The sequence below is a fragment of the Rhyacophila brunnea genome, unplaced genomic scaffold (genome assembly GCF_057557595.1).
Source record: "Rhyacophila brunnea isolate RB1 unplaced genomic scaffold, BYU_Rbru_1.0 scaffold_2, whole genome shotgun sequence".
NCBI lineage: Eukaryota > Metazoa > Arthropoda > Insecta > Trichoptera > Rhyacophilidae > Rhyacophila > Rhyacophila brunnea.
Window position 1 is genome coordinate 53,641,518 of NW_028232859.1, and position 27,854 is coordinate 53,669,371.

The 27,854-nt window shown below is 33.5% G+C and overlaps 1 protein-coding gene across 2 annotated transcripts in view; it reads right to left on the bottom strand.

Annotated features, from left to right (window-relative positions):
* The window catches only part of Oatp33Eb (Organic anion transporting polypeptide 33Eb), a 76,948-nt gene that overhangs the window by 1,699 nt on the left and 47,395 nt on the right, over nucleotides 1–27,854 (bottom strand). The window contains exons 1-7 of one of the 2 annotated variants that reach the window (XM_085947744.1): nucleotides 12,361–12,535; nucleotides 9,503–9,691; nucleotides 8,552–8,746; nucleotides 7,173–7,376; nucleotides 5,994–6,257; nucleotides 3,197–3,722; nucleotides 1,057–1,205 (exon numbers count right to left, since the gene is read on the bottom strand). In XM_085947744.1, the coding sequence (XP_085803870.1) occupies nucleotides 1,057–1,205; nucleotides 3,197–3,722; nucleotides 5,994–6,257; nucleotides 7,173–7,376; nucleotides 8,552–8,746; nucleotides 9,503–9,691; nucleotides 12,361–12,442 (1,609 nt within the window). In that variant the 5' untranslated portion in view covers nucleotides 12,443–12,535. Of the gene's footprint in view, nucleotides 1–1,056; nucleotides 1,206–3,196; nucleotides 3,723–5,993; nucleotides 6,258–7,172; nucleotides 7,377–8,551; nucleotides 8,747–9,502; nucleotides 9,692–12,360; nucleotides 12,536–27,854 lie in introns of those variants that run through there. The other variant, XM_085947743.1, reaches the window with a different exon arrangement.

Genomic DNA, 27,854 nt, shown 5'->3' on the forward strand with positions numbered 1-27,854 from the left:
AGAAAATATACTGACCACTTTTTCGAAACTACACTTTATGGAAATCCATATTACGTTTTGTTTAGTAGCAAACATACTAATTTACTTACTTACTACCATAGACGGCGTCTGCCGAGTGGTTATGCTGATGTCATGTCTGACGGCTTATAATTTCGTAGGTCCCGGATTCGAAACCCAGGTCTGGCAAAAGTTTACATGCTATTTTTCAATGTGTGTTTGGAGTCAGAGTATGAACCTAATAGGTTGAGTAAGTGACCAACAACTTATACTCTCTATTTCTAAGATAGTTATTTATCAGGGACACACAGGTCAACACTGCCCAGAATAACAGAGTTCTCATTTATACCTTGTATAAGTCGAAAAAAATACATAAATAGCTAAATAAAGATCTCTTCTAAATTAGTTTTACATAGTTAAGTTATACGCAGTGGCGGCTCGTCCATATGCACTGCGGAACTGCAGCACCTCTAAGCAAATTGAGAAAAATGTAATATTATAATATACATACCTAAATTTATGTATATTATATGAAAATATCAATATTATTTAAGCGTGTTAAGCTCGCCCGCGCACCGATACATCCAATAATTATCATACACCGCAATACTAATATCAGAAAGTGATGCATCATGTGATTTTATGCAGTACCATTTTCGATGGAATATGCTCGAATGGGCAAAGGAGTGGCGCGGGCAGCGGGGCTGGCAGCTAGGAGCTTAGTCTGGTACTGCCGTTCTGGCAGTATTTTCGTGATGTGAACGTTGTCTGGTACAGCAGCTCTGAGCTAGACGCGATACGCGGCGCGACAGCTATCAAGAGCAACTAAAAGGTGATAGACCTTCTTTCAAGAAAAAAAGACAGAAGAATCAATTTCATAATGAAATAAAAACACACATAATGTTTCATTTTAATAATTTTGATGTTAATAGTAAAATATAATCCAAATAAACTTTTATTTATTTAAAAGAATGAAATTAACTTAGAATGGCCTTCATCCGGCAGTTTATTGATCCAAACTAATGATGATGATGAATTAATGGGTGTTATCTCTTATACCTATAAGTGCTGCCGTCAGAACAGTTCCGGCCTGGAACACTCTCCAGTGGATTGCACATTCTGCATTGTCACAGGCTCCATCTGTCGCGACCGTGGGAATGGGCGCAGTCCAAGAAACAGAATCACCACAGCTACACTCTCCGAAAACTCTAAAAATATCAACAATAACAATAAAATTACCCATTCTTAAAGGTTATTTCATTCAATTATTTTCATTTCTCTACACGGCCTTCGTAAACATATAAAATCTATTATCGAAACCCGCTAAAACAATATATAAATTGTTTGAAAACAATGACTTATAGAAACCAATTAAAATTAATTAAAACAAAACAATTTGTAGTACTAATTCCATCTACATAGTTTAATAACAATCATAACCCTTTTCGTCTGCTTCAAAGAAACATTATCAACTGGTTTAGTTCACCAGTTTCCCTTGCAGCGGGTGAAACTGTCCTGATTATTAACAAACCATGTGGACTCAGTACTACTAGGTACCAGTGGCGAAGGGTGGAGGTAGGCTGTTAAGATCCGCCATAAATAGTGCACACTAACCTTTGTCAGTCGTACATATTTGTTTTCATTGAAATAAGACTACAATTTACAAAGTATTATGTACCTAGCAGTAGCGAAGGGTGGAGGTAGGCTGTTAAGATTTGCTATAAATAGTGCACACTAACCTTTGTCAGTCGTACATATTTGTTTTCATTGAAATAAGATTACAATTTACAAAGTATTATGTACCTAGCAGTAGCGAAGGGTGGAGGTAGGCTGTTAAGATTTGCTATAAATAGTGCACACTAACCTTTGTCAGTCGTACATATTTGTTTTCATTGAAATAAGACTACAATTTACAAAGTATTATGTACCTAGCAGTAGCGAAGGGTGGAGGTAGGCTGTTAAGATTTGCTATAAATAGTGCACACTAACCTTTGTCAGTCGTACATATTTGTTTTCATTGAAATAAGATTACAATTTACAAAGTATTATGTACCTAGCAGTAGCGAAGGGTGGAGGTAGGCTGTTAAGATTCGCTATAAATAGTGCACACTAACCTTTGTCAGTTATACATATTTGTTTTCATTGAAATAAGACTACAATTTACACACGGTGTTAGTTAGTTTTAAAAATTCAATTACCCTGCCAAAACCAAGCCATAATAGTTAATAGTCAAAAAATACTCATCTTTCCATAAAATATCTAAAATTATGTCATATCATATCGTCGGTCCCTATTAAAAAAGTCGGATCTGAAATTTTGTCATTTTCGGATTATTACGTAAAAGTTATTTAAACACTTTAAACATTTATACCACAATCATAGTTTTTTTTGTTTGTTTGAAAAATTTCGAGATATTCAAGTTAAAAATGACAGATCTACCGAGAGTGTCCGATAACAATGTCGATTCTTACCAACCGACATTGTTGGCTGGGCGTGGGTGAGCAAAATGCGTCGGATCTGACAGTTGCTGCTATGTTCACCGGACAGACGGGTGTTTTTATAAACGTTTAGAAAAATTTCTATAACCCGTATTTTTATTCATTATGGCAAGCAATAGGTCACAAATGATATTTGATGAAACATCTTTGCTTGCTCGTACTGAAAAATAGCATTTTGCAGATCCGACTTTTTTAATTGAGACCGACGATATATGAAATCATACATAGCTTTGGATATTTTATAGATAGAAAATATTTTTTATCTATTATAATTTGGTTTAGACAGGGCTTAATGAAAAAAAAAATGAACCAACAATATGTATAATATGTATTCTTAATTCAACAAAAACTTAAAAAGTTTAATGTGCACTATTTACGTCAGACCTTAACAGCCTACCCCCACCCTTCACCACTGGTATGTGGGCCAAAATACTGTAATTATAGTATGATTTCCATATTCTGGTTAATACATCACAGCACCTATCTGAGGACTACAAATCACCTGTCATATCACGTACATCCTATGTTAAGGCGAATATCAAATTACCAATATTATGTCAATCGTGACAATAATTGAATACATCATTTTGACTTTCATTAGAACAGTGTTTTCAATTGAATTTATTAGTTTGCAAATTACAGTTTTTAACAAGTTACTACAATAATGCTTGGTAGAATTTAAAATTCACATGCTAACTTACTTTATGTTATTAATGACGATTATCTCCTTGCATCCGGCATGACACGGAGAGAAGAAAGTCTTGGAAGAGTTCTTTGGACACACCGGTTCAAACCTTTTACTGGTCTGAGCGCAATTGCAATGATGACTGCAATAGGGACTCGTCAACTGTCCTTTATAGTCACCGCTGATTGTATTTTTCTCACAATCAATAAATACATAAGAAATGTATACAATCGCCACAATAAACGATATAATGACACTCCATCCGGCTAGGAACGTGGTTCTAGGTTTATACTTGGCGATTACCAGGCCCGATACGAGGATTGTGAGGGCGACGATGGGCGGCTTGAGAATATTTGTCAGCAGTCTCGAGGTCCAGGGATCTTCAAATCCTACACCGACTTTAGGAATGTAATATTGTGATTCCATATACTGGGACTCTAATGCTTGGAAATTGTCTAGAGCCACAAACATGAAGACAGTTGAAAGAGTATTCACAACAACAATTTCGTTTGTGATTATTCTTTTGAAGGATGCCCAGAACTCTGTAAAAAGAAACAGTTTATTTTTAAAACAATAAATATTCAATATCAAATTCAGATGTCTCTAGTAGCAGAATTACAAAACATGCATTTAAAAAAATTACACTGTTCGGTTATACGGAATACAGAGGAAAACGCATTATGAAAATACCCGATAAACTGGATTATTTGTTAGTTTGGGTTAGTTTAGGTTAGGTTAGGTTAGGTTGGGTTAGGTAAGGTTAGGTTAGGTTAGGTTTGGTTAGGGTAACCTAACAAATAATCCAGTTTATCGGCTATTTTCAAAATGCGTTTTCCGCTGTATTCCGTATAACCGAACAGTACCAAATTTACTTTTAACTTTATCACTGCCAGCCAATTTTTACTAGGTCGACACTTGTAGACCAGCTATTTTTGGGATAAAATTAATCTCTTAAAAAATATGAAATAGGAACAGAATGATAAATATTTCTGAAAACTTACAAAATCAACGTGTTTCTCAAGTTTATCGTGAATATTTTCACACTAAAATGATAAATATTGTTTAGAAAATATACACAAACAGTTTATTCAGAAGTTATGACATTTGCAAGAATGCACGAGTTAACTCGTCCATGGCCTGACGTGACTTACATGCTTTGACGAGTTAACTTGGCTCTGGCAGTGATCAGGATATTATTAAAGGTATTTTAAATAATAATTACTTAAGGTTCAATGCCTGGTGAGGTCACAAAATATTTATTTTTCAAAAACCTCGGTGTTTCGGTGATTGTTTCATTGGTACAACTAACGGTGATATCTCATTACTCTAATTAGGCATCATGGCAAAAAGAAAATGCATGCATTCATCATCAAAATGTAGTATGAGTTTTCTCCACAGAACATATAGAAATGTGAATTGAAAGCCAATTTCCATGGACCAAGGTTTTGAATCACTTTATTACTTTAGGCCATAACTCAAAAGGGCACAGGACACAAAATTCACTGACTGTCCTCAAATATTGAATGCGCGTTTCGTTTACGTGACAAACTTTAATTGATAATATTATGATACAGACACCCACGATTCGGTAATGTGCCGGGCCTATAATGTTGTGGGTCCCAGGTTTGAATTTCGGGTCTGGCGAAAAATTAATTCACATGCATTTTTTTCAATTGGTATTGGACCCAGAGTATTGACCCAATTAATGGAGCAAGTGGCTAACATCTATTTCTCATAAAAAAACGAAAATCTGTTAACACATTCGCAGGCAAATTAATGTAATAAATTTTTTTAAATTTTTCGATTTAGATAAATATGTAGGTATATAGAGATGAAATCTTAACATACGACATTATCTAATACAAATATCGTCTATTCAATTCTAAACTATCCTAAACGCCAATTTTTCGAAATACGTTTTATTACATCAATCGATTCTCTATGAAATTTTCAACATTTCTGTATAAACCTAAATGCATAGGATTATATTGAATTTAAGAAACAATTATTTTCATGCCACTTCTTAAGTATCCTAAGTGACATTATTTGCCAATGTATTGAATTTTTCATAAATTTGAAATTGGAAAAAATTCCCCAAAATGTATTTTAATTTGAAACACAAAAAATGATTTTTTAATATTTCGATATTACAGAACTAAATCGAATTAAGTATATATAGGTTCATAATTTCTAAATTTCGCTTTCCTGCACATTTTATGATTTGGCGTTTAGGATAGTTAAGAATTGAATAGACGATATGTTCGTACTGTGACACAAGTACAGGGAACATATCGTTTCAATTCAAAATACGATTTCTATAAACGTCGTGTCGTATTTCGTTCTACAGAAGAAATCACATCTCACAGAATACGACGTTCATAGACATTGTGTCCGCGAATGTGTTAATACAACCTCCACCTTGAGGAGGTACATATTATAATCTTCGTAGGATCGAACATGGGATTGAAAATAATATAATCTTTAACAATGAGTTTAAATTTATCCCATATTATTCCACACACTCGAGATCTGTCCTCTGTTATACCACACCCGGTAGGATAAGCCAGTTCGCATTATTTTTGTGTGAAAGAATTTTTTTTAATAACTATAGTTGTAATGTACTTACCTATATTTCATTATATTCATAAAAATATCGACTATTCCAGAAAATAAAAATGTAGGTACATATTCAACAATTTTATTGTATTTTCGTCTCTCATTCTCTACTCCCAAAGTGGAGCATATGGTTCAAAACTCCAAAGTAGCAGTATTCTCCCCGAGCAAAGCCACAAGTAGTAAATATTATGGCTTACTTTTCTTTGGGTTGTCCTCATCTTCATCGTTCTGAATACTCTGCATCGAGTTTCCAGTAGCGATATCGAGAATCGAAGCAGCAGTCTGTTTAACCACGGTGCCCAGCAATTTGAAAGGGAACATGGCAACAAATGTTCCGGATATCATGAGCAATGTACCGATGAACGGATATCCGATCCACCACATGTCTTCTCTCCGCATGAAAGCCCACGCTGCGTATGATCCAAATTGAAAGGATGACATCCTTATAGAAACTGCCAGGGCTGTAATTTTTAAATTAAATAATACATAAGTTGATAGTATTTTCTTGCTCCAGTAACAAGCAGTATGTTAATGAAACAATTTTTTTATGCACCATAGTGTTATACTTAGCGAGATACAGCATTTTTGAATAGGCATCCAGCTTGTAAAATTCTCATCTAGTGTATGGTGATAAATCAAGCGTTTTTCAACAACGCAAACAGTTTAAGCTTAACTTCTAACAGCTTAACTTAACTTTTCATAAAGAAGCTATAGTATTTTAGCGCCTGTACACATACATGGATTTACTTGCACTAATAGTGTGTATTTTAAACTATCGCGATAATAACTGTATACATGTAAAAATGCTGACTGTCTCGCCAATCTCATTCTTCAAGAGTAAGCAAGACGCGATATTGTAATTTTATGGTACTATTTGACAGGTCGTCAAAGTCGGTTAATCTGAAAATGAATCTCTGCGCGGCGTAGTTAATTTTTTTCCGGCAGGTTCGCCACTACTATTCTATTGCACTTTACACTCATTACATTGATTATGTTAAATAATTTAATATAAGGTGCACACAATGCCATCTCTTGGAATCATGGTGAAGTATTTCACCAAAAAACCGTTAATGCTTATGCTTTGATTACAATTTGTGGTATATTATTATTATTTCATAATGAAAAGAAACGGTAACACTTTACAAATGAAATATTCAATCGAAAATAGTTACCGCATTGTATTCAAAGTATAAATAATAACTAGCACTAAAATTTGAACTCGCAGTTTCGTGTTGTTGCCTGACTATAGAGGACTTTGATTGCAACCGTAGTTTATTTATTATTTAGTACCCCATACTATTGTGAGTAGCTCAGAGATTGATGCGACACTATGTAATAATGCAAGAAACAATACAATTGTATTTCAATGTTCTTACCCAAATATACAGGGCTATTATTTTCGTCTACGTTATCGTCGATATATGAAAATCCATGAGCATGAAAAGAAGCGTTTCCCAGGCCAATGACGAGTTGGAGAACAAAGAGAACAACTAACGTTGTCACGCAAAACTCCTTCTCGTCGGGAACAATCTCCAAGGAGCCGGTAGTCACGTTGCTATGATCTTTGCAAAGATTTGGAACTGGAACCAGACAATGTTTCTATATTATTAAGACTGTCCACTATCTATAATATGCCACTGACATGAATCCTCAAATGTAGAAATTTAAGCAATCATTAGAATGTTTCAAATAATCATTTTTGGTGTGATAAATCTAACATAAAGTACTTTTTTAATTTTGAACTGGGACAACTATTGATAGTAATGATTTCTTTTATAAGTGAACATATCGCTTTTTTATAATTGATTTTGAAATTTTACTATAAAGCTCTTGGTCAAACAAACGAAATATATGACTACTTATGTCCAAACACATTAACTTTTGGGTTTCCAAGTAATGTTATCTTAGCGGCAAAAATAAAAATCCTAATATTTCGAAACATTCAAAATCTTGCAGGCTATCACAATAAACATTTATAGAAACTAAATATGAAATAGATGTTTCCGAAAGATTGTACAGGCCATAGCTATGTATCTATCTATTGTTTCAATTCAGTTCTTAACGTTGGTAATTTGATTATTAACGTTTGAAATTTAATCATTTTGTCCATTACAAATAATTGGGTGAAAGGTGTAAAAGGGTGACTATTCTGTGTTTTTTTTTTTTTTAATTAATAATTTATAACCCACGGTGGCCGCGCGGCTTAAGCGTTGGACTATAAAGCCGTGGGTCCCAGGTTCAAATCCTGGGTCTCGCAAGTACACATATTGTTTTTCAATTTGTGTGTGTCAGGGTATGGACCTAATAGGTTGAGCAAGTGGCTGACATCCATTTCTCGTAAAAAAACAAAATCTGTCAATACAAACTTCCACTCTGTGGAGGCCCATATGATCTTATCAGGATCGGACATTGTCAAAAAAAAAAAAAAATTAATAATTGTGTCGCTAAATCATAAAACCCGTTAAAACACTTTATTAATCTCTACACGAACATTTTATCGACTCCGCTACGATTGACTGTCATTTATGAAACAAAATCAATGCGTCTATCAATTCCCGCTATAACACTATGTGTAGGTAATATTCAAAAACTTTTTATTGATTTTCTCAAAATAATGAAAGTGTTATAGCGGGTTTTGAAATTCAGCTACACAATTATTGTTTTTTTTGTTTATCAATGATTCAACCTTGACCATTTGTATATAATGTAATATTGATCCACTCATTAGATCTTAAGATAATTATGAATATCTTACTAGTCGGCGAAAGAACCCCTGTAAAATGTGGGTCTGATCTATGCGTCAGGTATGGGATCATGATGAGAAAGCAAGCAGCTCCTTGAAGACATGTGATGCCACCCAGCCAAGCAGCTCGGTGGATTCTGTTCCCCCAGTGCGCAACTGCCATTCCGAACACTGCCAAGAACAGATTATGGGAAACCAATAACCAATCTGGAACAATAAAATTTAATAACGTAATACTTATTGAATTTATGATAGAATATCTAATTGGATAAAAGCGGATGCTAGGCAGACGTCAAAAGGAAAATAGCAACGGTAAAAAAATTATATCAAAACTGCTAACAATGTAGAAGACTAAAAACATTACCAAAGTAACTAAATCACATCTAGTCATATCTCTAGTCTTCCTAATTTGAATTCATGCCTCCGAAACTTGACTAGTATAGTGAGAGAAAGGTACGCAATGTAAAGATAGTGAAATGCAGTGCTGGAGGTAGATGATGTTGAGAATTTTGTGGATGGCAAAAAAGTCAAACGACTTTTAGATATTCGAGATAGACTCTCCTCAGTCTGCCTGCGCCGCATTCTCCAGTTGTTTGGTCACATAGCCCACAAGAAGGATGACAATCTGAGAAAACTCATAGTCATGTCAGGTAGAAGAGGTAAAACTCTCTCTAAATGGGTGACCTTTATCAAGAATGCCACGGTTTCCATATCCGCAGCCTCTGCGTGGTGCTGAATGATGAGAAGGATGAAATCGAGCCGTTAAGTCTATATTATGGTTGATAATGTACAAGGATATCAAGATATTTAAGATTACATTATCATTTAATTTAGATTACATTGTAACAAATCCAACTAGATATAAATATAGTGTATAGAAACCTGAAAAAGACACATCGTTAGTTCAAGATTATATCGGTTTATCAAATCTTTTACAACAAAAAGGCAATATTTTAAACAAACCTAGGATATCGGGTGAGTATTGAAATATTTCTCCCACATGTCTGAGGGTCGCGGCAAAATACGCCTGAAGAGATCCTTGACATATTCCAAGAAAGACGTAGGCCACCAGGAACACGTTGGGAGTGGCGAACTTGTGGAACCATGTCGGCAGACAGCATGGCAGAGCAGTAATCCCACAATCTATCACACCTGGTAAAAACAAAAATTAGGATTTTTATTATCCGGTATAGCCCCTTTTATCTGATAATATGTAATGACAATTGTGGTTTAATAAGCATAGAATAAGTAAACAAATGAAGTATTAAGGATAATAATAATTGTATTGAATTATTTACTATAACTAAATGCTGTTTCCTCTGATAGATGTAACATTAATGAAGATGACATATCTAGAATAATGCAAAATAAACTGGGTATTTTAAAAGAATTATAACTCCTTCAGCCTTTTCAGGTATGACTTTCAGGTAAACATTCTGGAAAATTTAAGGTTAACTATTTATGGTGACTTTTACTGATCATTTGAAAACTTCTAATACGTCTGGAACAGGCAAAAATAACTAAACCGAAATAGTTACTTTAGCTTGTCATAATAAGATCACTTTGGTCCAGATTATTAACAAGCAAAAGTCACCAAACCACATTTTAGCCACCTTGCCTTCCTTCAAAACCTTCCAGCGCATCTATTCTATACACAAGACTACTTTCGGCCGCTACGGCAGTTATCTAGGGTAGGTTTGTATTGAAGTATTAGCACTTATTGTAAAAATTACAAAAAGTTAGTTGTAATTGTTACAATAAGTGCTATGTTTTAACAGCACCTCTCTTGGCTATGCTAAATTTTAGAGCGAGATAGACAGTTTTGACTGTTTAGAGTGCTTAGGCGGCTAACTTATTGTAATGGTTACAATAAGTGCTAATACATCGATACAAACCTACCCTAGATGGCTGCCGTCGCTGCCGAAAGCAGTCTTGTGTATAGAATAGATATGCAGATGTATTAATTAGCATCAAAAAGTAAAAGCAATCTAAAGAATTTATTAAGAAAACATAAAAAAATCATGTAATATAGATAAAATCTTAAAAACATTAAAATCTGATTTTTCCTTCATCTCCACACTTTTAAATTGCGATATCTCAAAATGATGTTTTTTGGGTTGGTGACTTTTGCCTGAACGGTGACGATATTATAATACTTACAGTAATAATAAAATTGGAATGTCTATATATCCATTTGTGGGATATTATAACTCAAAAACTGCTAGACCAATATTGAAGAAACTTGTACAGCCTGTTACAGTTGTTAAAGACTTTTATGTCAATTCTTAACATCTCAAAAGATTTTTTCGAAAATAATGCAATAATATGATGCAAGGCACGAGTTGAGAAACACGCACATAAAAATCAAGCACATAATAATACAAATCAGTCTATTTTTTTGTAATGCATATCTATCTACTTTCTCTTTCCTTGTTTCACTTGGACGGAGTCGAGGACTAATAATGAATATATTCAAATCTGAATCATCTCAGCTCGAACCCATGAGCCACCCATTAGAAAAACAATGCGCTTAACTCTGGTAGGTGGCATAAAGTAGGAATATTATGTAAAAAGTTAAAACGGCATTATCTTAATTTCAACTTGAATATCAAAAATTCCTCAAAAGCAATATGTACATATAACCAATGTGTGCATATGACCAACCAAAATGTTCTAAAAGAAAGTTTCCTTTGACAGATTTTAGTTTTGCTCGATTGCACGAAACCATCACATGCACAATTCTTCGACTCATTTCTCGGAAGACGAAGGTCAGGTGCGACTAACGCGAACACACAAATGAAATTTTACGTCGAGCAGGATCACTATATCTGTCCCGTTCTGTCGCGTGCCAAAGTATACGAAAAGAAGATACATATTTTAGTGTTTATCAATGACCACCTATGTGCCGGGTCCTCTACATTTCTTAGTCTATGACATGTTTCAACTTACAAGAAACATTGTCAGTACAGTCTCATAGTAGGTCCTTATTGTGAAAACATCACAGTTCTTACAATATTTTTTAAACAGTATAAAGTGTTTGTGCCAAAAATCAGTGTTTTAAGTTTTAGAGGGCTCGCACATCAGAACTCGCCACATGCGTCTTACGACGAATTCGTCGATGTGACGTCATCGTAAACCAAGAAACAAACGTTATCAAATGGAGCTTCACAGATTGGTCGATGCAACTGCAACGCGAGACGATCCGCAGATGCAACATGTCGCATGTCATACAGCCTGCATGTTGGATCTAAATAAAGTCGACTCCGCGCAAGCGCACAGCTGCACAAACGGCCATTTCTCTCCAGACTGTCGCCGCGTTCAGAGCAGCCACGATGCGGCAAATGTCGATATCGCTAGGCAGATGTGCGAGGTTTTATCAAGGAACACCGCCTGCCCGTTCTCGGGAGCTTTGATTTATGGCGGTTAGGCACACGAGGCGAGTTGTGATGTGCGAGCCGGCTTAATGAAAAATTGTATGTGTGTGTTTGTAGGGGGAGATGTAAGTTTACCGCACCGGGTAACGGTCCGTCACTGACCCCTAGTTACGCCACTGCTCAGACGCGTTGATGATCCGCACACACAATAGAAAAATTAGGGGAAAAGTTGCATATAACACTATAAATTAGTGTTAAATTCTTTCACAATAGAAACAAAGAAGCTTTAAAAATGTATGTTATGACACACCTATTGAAATGTTGCTACTCACTATTTAGCAATAAAAAAGTTTACCGGAAATACCTTTCAGCATATTGTGTTATTGAAATGACTATCAATTGCATACTTCAATACAAACACTTGTGTACAAAATATGATTTCTTTACCTGCTTTGATATTACTGGCAGGTGCAGTGAACTCAGGTAACTCAGTTGAGTCACTTCTCAATAGAGACATTGGTCTTATCATCTTGGATTTGATGCAGATATCAAATAATAATACAATGATAATAGTATCATATCCCTACACTCGTACTATTTATTTTAATATACCCCCAAATGAATCGACTTTGCTTTTCAAATTATTATAGTCAAGTGAATGACATGATCACAAAAATAGTGGATTGACTGCCAGTGTTATTTAATAAGTCACCATCTGTGTAATTAAATTAGATGTAGATATTTTGTAAGAGTAAATAGGGAATTTAATTCAAGCATAATTATAATATTAAAAACACGTTATAGGTAGATTTAATTCCTAATTCAATATTAAATATACGAATGAAAAATATTGTAAAACAATTTAAAAAATAGCTGATATACAGATTATTGGGGCACTGTTTTTTGCTCGCATTAAAAATATTTTCAATAACACAAATTGTTCACACTATTATTTCATTGTTATTAATTTTCACTCAGGAATTACTGTAGGTAATTAGAAAATTAGAAAACTTCTTTGTAAAATAACCGATATTATTGCTATGAACTTTATTTATTGACACTTTCACATTTTTTTATTTAAGTAAAGAATAATATAAATATCACGCCCATGTGGTTGACTGAAACAGGTAAAATGAATTATCAATCTAAGAAGCAGTGTTCGTAATAGCTTTGATAAGATAAGATAATGATGATAAGATTGGCCAGGTATTTCGACAGAACAAATATTATTTAAGTAGTAAAGACTCGAATCATTATTGGTGACATCTACCAGTTGTAATTGAAAATATGGTTAAAATATGTAAAATATTACATTAATGGTGATAATAAAATGTATTACCTAGGTAACTATAACAATAGAAAAAAAGAAAAATTTATGAAATGTTTTCAAATAAAAAGAATATTTTTATTTCTATCTCTCAAGACAGGTGGCAGTATATAAAATAGGCAGAAAATAATAAAATTATGTTCTTCCTACGAAAGTGCATTCCATTATTCATAAATTTATAAGAGCAATTCAATATAATTTTATTATCTTCTTTATTCAAACTTTTTTGAGTCGCGACTCCCTCCTCCCACTCCCAATAAAATTTTGCATATACAGGCATTAACCGTATCACTGCTAGCCAATTTTTACTAGGTGGACACTTGTATGCCAGCTATTTTCGGAATAAAATAAATCCTTTGAACAATATGAAATAGGAACGGAATGATAAATATTTGTGAAAACTTACCAACACAACATGTTTATCAAGTTTATCGTGAATATTTTCACACTAAAATGAGAAATATTGTTTAGAAAATATACACAGAATGTTTATTCAGAAGTTATAACGTTTACAAGAACCTGCGAGTTAATTCGTCCGTGGCCTGACGCGACATACATGCTTTGGCAAGTTAATTCGTCCGCGGCACGGATCAGGTGAATAAAACACATTGAAAATAATCATGAAATTAATAATTAACATGTGGATATTTTTAATTATCACATTTTTTTTATTATTACATCATTTCCATGTGTTTTGTCAAACAATACAGTTTGTCGGAGTTTGATTCTACTTTTAAATTAGCAAACATTACATTTGGTTTCACTTTACTTCTAACACCTTTTCTAGTCTTACTATTTTTGTAATTTCTACCATTAACTGATTGTTCTGTTTATAGATGTCTATATTGTTCATTGCACTACTGAATCGAGCTTTGGTGCGGCCACAATATCAAAGGCCAAAATGATACTTACAAGTAAAAAGGATTTCAAGTTAATTAGGTATACATATTCATACTAAAACCGATGTTCTTTTGAATTAAAAAAAAAAACATTATTATAACTATTAACATCCACTAAATTGAAACCTAATCCGACTTCTGACGGCCTTATAACAAGAAGTTGGCTGCTACTTAGATAAAATATTGATATTACCTACGTTTTATTTTTATAACGTTATAAGTAATGTCCAAAATAGGCATAAGGTGTGTAAAAAACATTTTACAGGACACCAAATTCTAAGAACGCAAGTCCAGTTAACAGCCCATACTACCTAACACGGTAATAGGTAATAGGTGCCGATGCCTAGAGCCATAGCCCACTCGCAGTAGACGTGGGATTAAGCTTTAACGCTTATCTAGTTAAGTCAATCTACTTGAATATTGTAAACTTTACACTTACTGTAATCATCCCCTGTAAAATATAAACCGTTCTCCATTCATGTTCTTGTTAATTGGATTCGCCACCCCCCGTTCTTATTTAAACATTCAAGACAATTCAGAAAATACAGGGTAATAAGATGAGTAAAAAAGTCCACCGACCATATTCAAAAAAATTATAAAACAACGTTCGACTAAGGTCTAAAGTCTCGACTCTTCCTTTCATAATTGGAATATCATGTGTATGCAACGTTGCCATGTTAGTAACTGATTTTTTATCTGTCATACCTCTTTCATCTCGAATTGCATTCTTAACTAGTTAGTTTCATACATAACGTCGACAAATTATGCATCAGGCAGTTAAGACTAATCTAACATCGACACATCTGCATTTGAACATAAGTATTTATAGCCTTATCTGCCTGTTTCATTTATATAATATAAGGTGTTGATATTTTGATTTTGTTGATTATCATTTTATGAACAGGTTGATAACCACTGCTATAGCACAAAAGAAAAAGAAGAAGTGTGATATTCGGCATGACCGTTAATAATAATATTACCTATCCAGATAGGTACTAATATTAATAAGATAATAATTTGTAGGCATTGCGTGTTATCGACAATAATGACAAAAAGACTACATGTAATCTTTTCATTTCTCTTACTCACTCTTAAATCAAACAAAAAAAAGATAAAATCATTGTGACATTTAAAAAAATCGAAAATTGTAAATATTAACTGATTATGACACTTGATTATTTGTGTAGAATGTAGACCAGGGGTGCTAAACCCGTTTGGTGGGCCACACATATTAAAAAAAACCCGCTGCGACACTTCGTTTTTTCGGAAAGAACGATTTGCAGCGATATGTAGTCCCAAAATGCTGCTGTAATGCACATTGTCAGTCGTTTTAACTTTGAAAATTTATCTTCGAGGATATATTTCTGATAAAACTCAAGCTCATTCCCTTCGAACATGCAACTCTATGCTTGATTGCAGTTCTATTAGCTCCATTTGTAAATTTGGAGGCGCTGATTCCACCTCCACGTTAAATGGAGTTGAGAATATTAATTTTGAACATTTCCTCATACTTTTTGTTACACCCCCGTATGGTCCCCATTTGGAGATGTCTCTGTGTATCTGGAGAGGCCCGAGTTGGTATCAAATCCAACAAATAGTAAGCGCTGATTACGAAAATAAATAATAATAATAGAGCCGGCAATGCCGTAGATTATGACCGTTGAAAAATATTTGCAACGTCGCCGTTTTTCGACAACGCTCTCGTTGAAAGCGAAACACAAGATGGCGGATAATACGCTGTAAACAGCCAAACAGCGAACACGCACATTTTGTCCTCCGTAAAATAAATTATTCAAAATGTAACTATTATATAATATTAACTTAAATAAAACTCTTCGTTTCCATCATGATTCCGGTGTGTTAATTATCCACCTTCAAGTCCTAAAATGCAGACGAAAAACCATACTAAAAATGAAAGTGACAGCTTGCTATTCACTTTCGAAAATGGAGGGAAGTGATATTTTGCATAAATGTGAATCTGGTATCGAACTTTTTAATTAATTTTGTGACTTCATTAGAATATTGTAAAAAATCTTTACGGAAATAAATTGAATTATTTGAGCGTAATTGATTTTCATAAAGCTTGAGTTTTGTTACGAAGGATTTTAAAACTTCATAACATTCTGTAATTAGCTTATTTTCACCTTGTAGCTTCTGATTTAATTCATTTAATTTCATTGTTATATCTTTCAGAAAACATAAATCTAGAAGCCATTGATTATAGCTGTCTCACTCTCACTATCGTATTGCCGGCTCGCCGAGTGTGGAGCCAGCACACACATAAAAACAGGTACTAGCACGCAGCATAACAAGAAAGTTCTAATTTCACAAAATATAATATAAATGTGGTAAATTTACGAGAACGATTTTTTTTATTGTATGAATACCAAAATTCAAAATAAAGAAAGCTGAAAACTTCAATTGGGCCTCGGGCCGCAAAAAGTCTTCATTTGGGCCGCGGGTTGGGCATGACTGGTGTAGACGAATGAAACAAAAACTCGCGTAAAAGAAGTTTATTTTGCAGGAATTGAATAAGTATTATTTTATTGATAAAAACATCGGTAAATAAATAAAAAGAGATTTGCTAAAACGCCATTGAAAGAAGAATGTATAGCTTATAACTCAAAGTTCTTCTTATTTATTCAATAAAAACAATTTCGGTAAATATTGTGTTGTAAATTCATATAAATAATGTTTAAGTTAATTCTAACATAAACGAAAAATCCTGACTGACTTGATCATAATATTTAAAGTTTATCTGAAGGTCTTCATTATTGTTATATTGTTGCAAGCCATTTAGACCCAAAGGGAAAAGCCAGACATTAAAAATAAATTCACAGGTCTGGCGTCACATGGATTAAGTATGATATAAAATATATATTAACGATTACCACTGTCCATTACACAGAGGGCAATCCACTATTTTAAATTTTAAGGCGATACCTCTACCTACCAGAGGCACCTAGCGGAAAAATACGAAGCTTGCAATTTTTTTTTTTTTTGATAATTTACAATTTAAACTATTTTAGAACACGTCTTCTGGGACTGCCCGTTGATGGGATCCGACCGAGCGGAGCTGTTTGCCAGGGTCCGTCCATACACGGGCCCGATTGACCACGCCGACTTGATATCAACCAAGGCCAACTTTGAGGCATTTGAATAATTCCGATCCCTACTTAGATTCATCACTTTCAACTCCTGACTCCTCTGTTTCGGCAGAGTTTCAGTACACGGGTACAGAGGACACTTCATGTCATTAAAGATAAATGACGGCAGAGCAAGTCAAGATTCTTTTTATTTTCTAAAACTCTTTCTTTAATGTGCATGGTTCCTACATCATTCCCGTGCAGCATCGCTTCGGGAACAAGGGACAAGGAAGGTTGGCACTAAAATCTTGTCATTCTGACACGTTTATAGCGTCATGGAAGGCGGCCGTGCACAAACCGCGGCTGCATATACATGGCGGGTGGAGATGGGGAAACTCAAATCATTGTTTTAATTAATAAATATGTATCTGAAAACATTAAAAAGAAAAATATTTTTTTACTTAAAGTCAAAGATAAACTTACAATTTTATAGTAAAAAAATGTAATAAAATGTGAATTTGTTAAAGGATCCCATCTTATTATTACCAACATATTATTTTATAGTCATATATTATGTATTATTAAAATTTCATTTATTAAGTTCTCTATGTTGTATCTTTTATATCGATTTCTTTTCGTTTAACTTGTAGGTATTTAGGTAAGTACCTACCTACATAATAGGTATATACTAATAAACATAAGGAAATGAAAATTGTTTGAATGCATGGATGTATTTGGAAAATTAAATTTAGATTGTTTATTTTTATCGTAGAGGGCCTCAGAATCAGTCAGTGCATCGGGCCTCTACGTCACTAAATGCGCCACTGAGTATACCGCTTTCATATGAAGGTTGAAAAACACTGCCCAAGGAGATCTTATTCGTTTTTTTTCCGAACACGCAAAACTATTTTTTTTTGTTTCACGCGAATCCCTAATTTCGTTATCTTTGATGTAAATCGATTTATCAGTATCACACGTCGCAGGGATGCTAATATTTTATCATTGAGAATCATAATATTGTTACTAATACTTATTTATAGGTTTATAATAGATATGTACCTACTTACACACTGACGCGACGCTGATAAAAAATAGATTAGTGATAAAAAGTTACGTGTTCGTCTACATAACATTGATAATAGCTTTGTCAAAATGTATTGGCGTATTGGGCATAACGCGTAAATGCAGAAAATAAATCAAATCAAATAAATTTATTTATTTTACATATAATGAATATAACAAATTATAAATTCAAAGCGTTCGCGACAAGACATAAAATAAGTCTTAATAATTTTTAAAAATAAAAATACAGAGAATAATTAATAAAATAAGAAAATAAATAAAATAAGTAACAAAATAAAAGTAGATGGAAGCACACAGAGTGAACTTTGATAGACCCTATCTTAAAAACTCATAAAACAACGTCCACCTAAATTCACCCTCACGTAAGTGGAATATATCAATATCCGAAGCGATTTCATTAAACATGGTTACTGCCCTCCCAATTGGCATTACTAATGGCAGGTTAGTTCTGCACCGTGGGAGAATAAACAACGGATGCCCTCGATTCCTAAGGTAATTATCAGAGACACACAAGCCAACACCACCAAGAATGGCAGAGTTCACATTTACGCCGCGTATAAGTCTGAAAAAATATGTAGCTAAATAAAGATCCCTTCTAAATTTTAAGCTACAGTATGTAAGCATCCCTAAGAGAAAATCAGTCGGATAGAGCCACGGATAATATCCATACAGCCGAAAGTAAGGGAGTTTTAAAAATTTCTTTTGGACTCTCTCCACCATAAGGCCGTACTTCAACTGATGCGGGGCCCAAACGATAGACCCATTCTCAAGTCTGCTTCTAACTAAGGTTTTATAGAGAATTTTTAGTACCGTAACATCCGAAAAGACCCGGGAAGTACGCAAGACAAAGCATTTAATAACAAAGAAACAAACAAGGGTATGCAATGCATGGCCCCCACATCCTGAAGCGCCCCCCAGCAGGTTTATTCTTAACGGTTATCACTTTAGCACGTTTCAGTTATTTTCATTGGGCCAAATTAACACGGAAGGGATTCCATAAACAAAACAGTTATCGGCGGCTATCTCTAATTCATAATACGGCGAAAATTTAGGTTGGTAAACATGTTGATCAAAGTCGGATATGTCCATGCTGCCAAACCCAAGCGGATAAGACAGTCGAATCTTGCATCTCAATTTTCAATATGTAAAATTGATGTATTCTGTCTCGTTCTCAAAGTTAGCAAGACCAAGAGAGGAACTGTTAAAAGATATCACATTTTGACAGTTCCGACGGTAACTTTTTTTACATAACTGACCGCCAGAATACGGAAAGTGATAAATGTGATATATTTATCATAATTAGCTCTTTTTGGATGTTAAGTGATATGTTAGAATAGGCCTGCAGACCACGATGTTCGGCGGCCCCCCGACATATCGCTAAGGTTAAGGGGGATCCTATATGACAACAGAGAACCTAGCGGAAAAATACTAAACTTGCAATCTGAGATTTTTTTTGATAATTTACAATTTAAAATTTTATTTTAGGTATGGTCCCAATACTGAAGCTTGATTTGATATACATAAAAATGATTTCAAGTTATACACATTTATATTTTTATAAAAATCAATGTTTTTTAAAGTAAATATAAAAAATATTAAAAAGATGAATTAGTTAAAAAATTGAAAACTTAATAAACAAAATTTTAATAATAAATATGACCATAAAATATAATGTAATAATAAGATGTGACCCTGCAAATAATTCACATTTTATTAATTTTTTTTACAATTGTAAGTTTATCTTTGAATTTAAAAAAATCTATTTAATGTTTTCAGATACATATTTATTAATACAGTTGAAAATGTAAATTATCAAAAAAAAATCTCAAATTCGCATATTGGACCCCCTCAAGGGCAGTATAATGTTCTACAGTCATCTACAGTTACAATAGTGTTCCCCAAATGGTATTCTACTCTACTCCACTGCGGATGTTAAAAATACGTATTATAAATTTCGCTATGAATAAAATTGTGATTTCTCGACTTTTTTTGATTCTCAGAGGTTCGAGAATTACAGAATTCTCTCAATGTTTAAAAATATATTTGATCTAAAGCAGCGTTTCTCAACCGAAAATCAACTTTTTTGGGAAGCCTGTATGACTTATTTATTAGTGGCGAAACAGTCAATAGCATCTTTGGTATTTGTAAGAAAGTAACGTTCATAACAATTATTACGACGTGATTTTTTGAAGTGATAATTTTTAGTCATTTCTTATTTTGAGAAAATCTAGCATATTTCTATCAACCTCTAGCATATTTCTGTCAATAACAGTTGGCAGCACTGACCATACGTGCAAAGCGGACTTGAATTATATAATTTGGCATTTTTATAAACGCTATTGTATTCTTCACATTGCTTACATAAATATATATTAATTTAAATTACGTTTATTTAGTATTTTTATAATTATTATTGTCAAGGCCTTGCCATAGTGAAAAATGCGTGTTCCTAATTTTGTACCGCAAGCAATGATTAAAGATTTTTTTAAACGAATTATATAAATAATTGCAGTAATGATTGTTAGCAACTTCCTGTTTGAAATCACACTATTTTTCAATTGTATGGTACAAAAGAGATACATAAACAATATAATGACAAAGGCAAACTCTCCTCCGTCGACCCAATTTGTTATCATCTTTTATAATCCCCACAGCAGTGTCGTCCCTGGGGCCCTATGTTAGAACTTGCGAGTGCAAGCCGCCCGGTCGACATGACGTCATATGACATCATTGTGACGTACTACCGGAGTGATAATAGCATTCGAGAAAATAACGCTGGTCAGACAGTGGCGTTATTCATTGTCACCATACACATATAAGTGTTTCATCATAATAATATCTATGGTGAGCACTGTGTGCTGGGCGGCATGCCTCGAGCGTGTATTGGCTGACGTCACAATTACGTCATGTCGTCGGCTGACACACGAGTCGATAGTTAGGAAATCGCGGTGCAGGTCGAAGTACAGTCCATCAGACACAAAACGTCACCCCATACAATTTTGCGATGTTTAAATACATTAGGATATTATATTAAAAATCAAATTAAATACCAAACGATATCCAATATATGTGACTATGTTTATTTATAAAAAGAATATGAGCAATTCGTGAGAAGACATCATAATTATTTAAGTTCCTAAGTAGGTACTGAGATATCCCGGGTCCAGTGGCTGGCTCGGGATGTTGGTAGGACCCGGGATTCACAAAAATTATATAATAAATAGAAATAGGTAGCAGTAAAATGAAAAAGTCTTGATTGTTTCGTTCAGAGAACGTGATTTTTATATTTTGGCTATATCGACACACCATCAATTCACAATATTATTCTTACACATGTCCGTCACTTGATAATATTACTGCTTAATCTCTTATTCGCTTTAACTTTAAACTTAATTCTCTATATCCGTTTCTCTAACTAATTTTTCACGCCCATGCGTGGTTATGTCGTTTCTTTTTACTCTCCGAATCGTGGGGCCGATGTTGCCTCTTTCAATGGCGACCCTCTACCAACTTTTTTCTATCGGACAGTGTTGCCATCCTTCCCTTACATACTCTTTATTATTAAATTCCTTTGGCTTTTGTCTCTTTTATTCGGCAAATCACATTCTTCTCTGACATACTATTATTATAATTAGATATAATTCTTACGTGCTAAGTACATGTTGAATATAAAGAATTTTGGACGTATGTACGCCCATTGTTGGCTAGGAGTTCAGTTGACATGGTTATACTTAATAATGAATTTAATCTATCGGGAGAGGCCCAATAATCATGGGTGTGACAGTACCTATATTTGAAAAAGTAAGAACCATCATCTACTACTACACATGGACACTACAGCTCTAGAACAGCGCCCGGCAACATATACCAAGCGTGCCACTAGGTGGCACGCGAAAGGATTTTTGGTGACACGCCTCGAAAATGACGATTTATTAAAATTTTCGGTACTTTAAAAACTGTACCGTAGGTAATGGATTATATATCAACTTTTCAGAAGTATTTCATAAACAGATATAACGATTTACAAAAACACTCACCCATTTTTTAAATATATTTTGCAGCCTGACATTAAAGACAGTTACAAAATTGATAAAGAATATTTTGAATTTTTGAACATTGAGTATGAGATGATTTAGATTTAATCGAATTTAAAAATTCTGAAATTTGGAAATTAAGCTTCAAAACTGCCAGAGATAAAATTATGAACAACGAAGACAATTATCTTGACATGATAACCAAAACGTGCAATGAACTCCCAGACAGATTTCATTGCATGCAAAAAGTCGCATTCGGTCTTTTAAGTGTTTTCGGTACAACGTACAACGCAAACATTCTTAATATGAAATATATTATAAACCCGTATCGGTGCATAACATTAAAAACTTTAAACTATGAATCAAATATTTAGGTGTTTACTTCCAAAATTGAACCTCAAGGAGTCACTAATGTTTAAATATTGTTAATTTTTATTTTATATGTTTTTATGTAGCGTGTATTATTATAGTCAAATAAAATTGTTACTAGTTTTATTTTAGCGGCACGCTGAGTGTCCAGTACTTTGAATTATCTGTTTAGTGGCACGCCAATGCATTTGGGTTGCCGACCGCTGCTCTAGAAGATCTTTGCCTCCTCCAAAAACTGTTTTACTATTAGGGTCAATTTGTGATGTGTGTTTATCTCACCTATATGGTTGACCCACCACGCCAGGCCCCTCATGAACCCGGCCCCCAGTGGGGGCCATGATGGCATATGATGGCGAGCCTTTTAGATGAATCAAGTTATTCACAGACTGGGGTACAAAATAACAATTGAAGTGTGTATATTCGTTTGCGCTTACGGGGTGTTTTATCTCTCTGATAAAATTTCTATTTTGTCACATCGGAAGTTTAAACAGCTATATTATGTTTATAATGTATTTATTATTAATGTATAATTAATGTATTTATTGTTTACTTTGTTTTCTTATTTTGAATGAAAAACCAAATTTGGAACATTATCTATGTATGTCAGGGGTGGCCAACCTTTTTCATACCATACGCCAATTTTTTCACAGACGAGTTCAGATGCGCCATACAACTCAAGCACCTTTTCTACCTTCTTACGTTCACGATTGGGGATGGAAAGTGGGGATAGGGGTAGGATCTGCTTCGCTTAGGGGAGGAAAAGGAATAACTCAATCACGCAATTAAATTAAGTAATGTATGCCATTTCAAAAAACACACGTTTATTGGATCACCAATCTACAATAGTCAGAAATGATCTCTTGCACGAGAGGGTGATCGCTTTCGTGGACCCCGCCGATGGTGCTACAGCTGCTGGAGAGTCTCGTTTGGTGAAGAAAACTCTGGACCACAGTTGTTAGATGTGACGAGAGAGAGAGAGAGAGCTCTGAGCGGGATGAAGCACTGAGAGCTTTTGAGCGTTTGGATTTCGCTAGTCTTTCAATGTTTGGTGTTAAATTTGTTACTGAGAGCAGCAGAGAATTCTTCAAATTTGAATCAGTTATTCGCGACCTAGATACTCTCTCATACACACACACACTGTTCACATCCTACAATTGTAAACTGTCAAAAAAATTGATTCAGTTATGGCGTCTACTTCAAAAGAATAAATAGGCGCAAAGATGCAATGCGCCACTTGTAGTCATCCAATGCGCCACGGTTTGGTAACCACTGATGTATGTTATAAATAATGTCATGGTGGTGAAATCTTAGTTTGAATTTGGTCACATCGGTAATTAAATCCGAAAAAAATTCGAGATTGAATGGGAATATACCTACTTAGATATACCTATTTGTTATTGTTAATTTGTTTTATAATGTATATACCTTCAAACTGATAATGACATGTTAAAAATTAATACATAATAATCAATAATATAATAAATATTATTCTCATAATATGACTAAAAAAACAGTAGTACTTAATAGTAACTTAATCAATTATCTCACTAACAATTCACTAATAATGATTCTCATTATTTGTCATTTTACTCCGATAATAATGTGTTTGCAATAGCGATATAAAATTAATGACCTCACACGTCAGATATAAAGTGTTTGATGTTACATATTTATAATAATTTTCTAATGTTATCAACTTATCAACATACTTTCTATGAATTTAACCTACTGAGTGCAAAGGTGATATTATGACAACATCAATTAGGTACATTCCGGGTTTTCATTAAAGACAATTTGTTGATAGTTGCCAATTATTACTACTTATAAATTACATTAAATTTACTCAGTTTATCAAATTAAATATAATTATGAATAATATATTGCACATTTTACGTAATTATATACCTACTCATAATCTTCGATTTTTTTGTAGCTGACCAAAATTATATTTCATACAAATGATGAAGACATTATTTTTAATTTTATTTCTACGTTTAAAAGCTATTTGTTTGAACATAATTACGTATGTAGTACAGATAAATATATTAATAAAAAAAAACCTCTAATGGCCGATTATATTTTACAAAGCGAAACAAAATTATATAATACGTAATCATTATTAAAATAAATAAAATTAATACAAATAAACCTAAGAATAATAGATACTAAAAAGTAATGAAAACTTGGCAGCATAAAACTTAGCGCATTAAGATTAAATGACAATAGGAAATGTGTTTCATCTCAAGATAATAATATTGTAAGTATTGTTGTTTTAATCTAATAAAACGCAATTTTTGTAAGTAGTACTTATTCCACTGTTAATCAATAGATTAAGACCGGTTTCGTCCGCCTCAGAGGGACATTTTCAACAGTTCAATTGATAATGTCCCCCTGAAGCGGACGAAACCGGTCCTAATATATTGATTAAAAGTGGAATAAGTACTACAAAAAAATTGCGTTTTATTAAATCAAAACAACAATACAATGCAGTTCCACCATAAATTTACAGTTAACAAAATAAAAAAAAATATTATAAGTACTCAAAAAATTTACCATCAGAGCAAAATAGAAAAAAAAGAAGCAAAAGAAGAAGAAAAAAATAATAAAAGCGATAAAAATGAAAATATAAAAAGAAAACATAACGCACCCCCAGTAAGATACTGTCGTAAGTCTGAAATTGGCGTTTTCGAGTTATGGATGTGGTTGGATTCGTATTTTTTTTTTGCTATTTTAATAAAATACTATCGTATCTCAAACTCAAATAGTGTCGGAGAGAAAGCACTTAATACAGTACATTACTTTCCGAAAACTGTTGAATAGATAATAAAATAGTGTTGTAACTAAGTTACGACAGTATTTTACAAGAAGCTTTCTAAAAAACTAAAACAATACTTTTCAAAAAAATACTGTTGTAACTCTGTTACTACAGGAAAATCTTGAGATACAGCGTAATTTTCTCACTAATTGCATGGATATTATTATTCCAAAGTATTCAAACAAAAAAAACTGGAAGCAGCAGAGGCAAAAATTTTTGTTATCAACAATTAAATGGAAGCAAAATACAAGAAGTATGCAAAAAATACTTTATCAACACATTTGGGGTGAGTGAAAGGTACTGTTCCACTGCATGGAAAACAAGAGATCTTCTTTCCGGAACGCCAATTCCAGAACAAAGAGATCACAAAAATCACAAAAAAATAGTGATGTTTAAAAAAATGATATAAGAGCTCACATTAAGTCTTTCCCAGTGATCGAGTAACATTATTTGCGTGCACAGACGTCTAAATTGTATTTAGATGGTAAATTAACAATTGCTGAAATGTATCGGTTATACAAAAAACAACAAGCTGACAGCAATATGCCATTTGGAAAAGAACACTATTATACGCATCTATATTTAATGACGAATTTAATATTGGCTTCTTTAAGCCTAAAAAAAGATTTGTGCGTTGAATGCGACCTATACAATAATTCTTCACCACCAGATGAAAAAAAACAACTTCAAGAAAAATATGAGACACATCAACCTGGAAAAAAGAGGCAAGGGATGAAAAGATCAAAGACGTAGCAGAGTCCCGAACTAATGGCCAAAATAGCGTCATTAATGTAGCTGTATATGATTTGCAGGCTGTTTTACCGCTTCCTTGCGGAAATGTGTCAACTTTCTATTATAAACGAAAGTTTGGCAATGTACAATCGTACAGTCTATAATATCACTGAAAATATTGCAAACTGATACATGTGGGACGAGAGTCAAGCTGCATGAGGATCCAATAAAATTGGTAGCTGTGTACTCGATTACACTGCATGTAAAAAATATCACCACAATGAGCATTTTATTTTTTACAGTGACAATTGTGCCGGGCAGAATAAAAATAAATACATTGCTGCAATGTATTTATATGCCACCGGGAATTCACAAAAAAATACAACGATCTCTCATAAGTTTTTGGTCACCGGGCATAAACAAAATGAAGGCGATATCGTCCATTCTACAATTGAGCAGCAGAAGACCAGGGCTCTAAAAAGTGGACCAATATTTGTGCCCAGCCAAATGATTACTATTGTACAAACAAGTAAGAAAACAGGACATCCATACATAGTTAAACCCATGACGACAAATAATTTTCTCAACATGAAAAAACTAGCAGATGAAATCGGTAAAAATTACAACACGGATGAAAATGGAGAAAAAGTTTTGTGGCAGAAGATTAAAGTTATAAAAGTAGACAGAGACTATCCATACATTATTTTTTTTAAAACCAGTTATCATGAAGAATGTAGGAAATTGAATGTTCGACAACAGCAAATAGGCAAACCGTTACCAATGAATGGTCTCAATATATCCAAAGCATATCAAGAGTGGCCAAAAATAACGACAATTAAAAAAAAGGATTTGCTTTCGTCTGCACACATCGTGAATTTTATTATGATTTTTTGCTTCTCTTCCAAGTGATGTTTAAAAATTAAAAATCGTATGTAAAAAAATTATTTTCCCATTAAATTAAATAATTAAGTATTTTTTTGTTGTTTTGAACTAATAATTGTATTTTTCTTTTTTTTTCAATAAATCTTTAAAGATTGTACCATAACTTAATATTTTGAAAACCTTCCTTTACAGTGCCCAACAAATTAGTTGAAATTATTAGAGTGATGGTAGGGAAATTTACATAGAAAGTATTGAGTTGATTCAAATTTTACCATGAAATTGTCAAATATCCTAATAAAATACAGTCGTAACTCAGAAATATTCAAATATCTCCGTTTGTATATGTTTTAGAGAAAAATGATAAATACAGTTGAAAATAGATCATGTTTTTCCATAAAAATGAGTAATAATTTTTACATTCAGACTTTTCCTGTATTTACAAAGAATATTTGAAACTTCAAATGGCTCTCCTGCAAAATGCCAATTTTTGACTTACTACAGTATTTTACTGGGGGTGCGATAATATAAACATACTTACAAAAGCAGTGACAACAAAATGATACATCTATAGAAGTTCAAAGAAGTACACCGAGTTTGTTAGGGAGGCCCTATTTTAAGAATTTATAAAATAGCGTCCACCTAAACTCACTCTCGCAAGTGGGATATATCAACACCCGAAGCAATTTGGTTGAACATAGTTATCGCCCTCCCAAT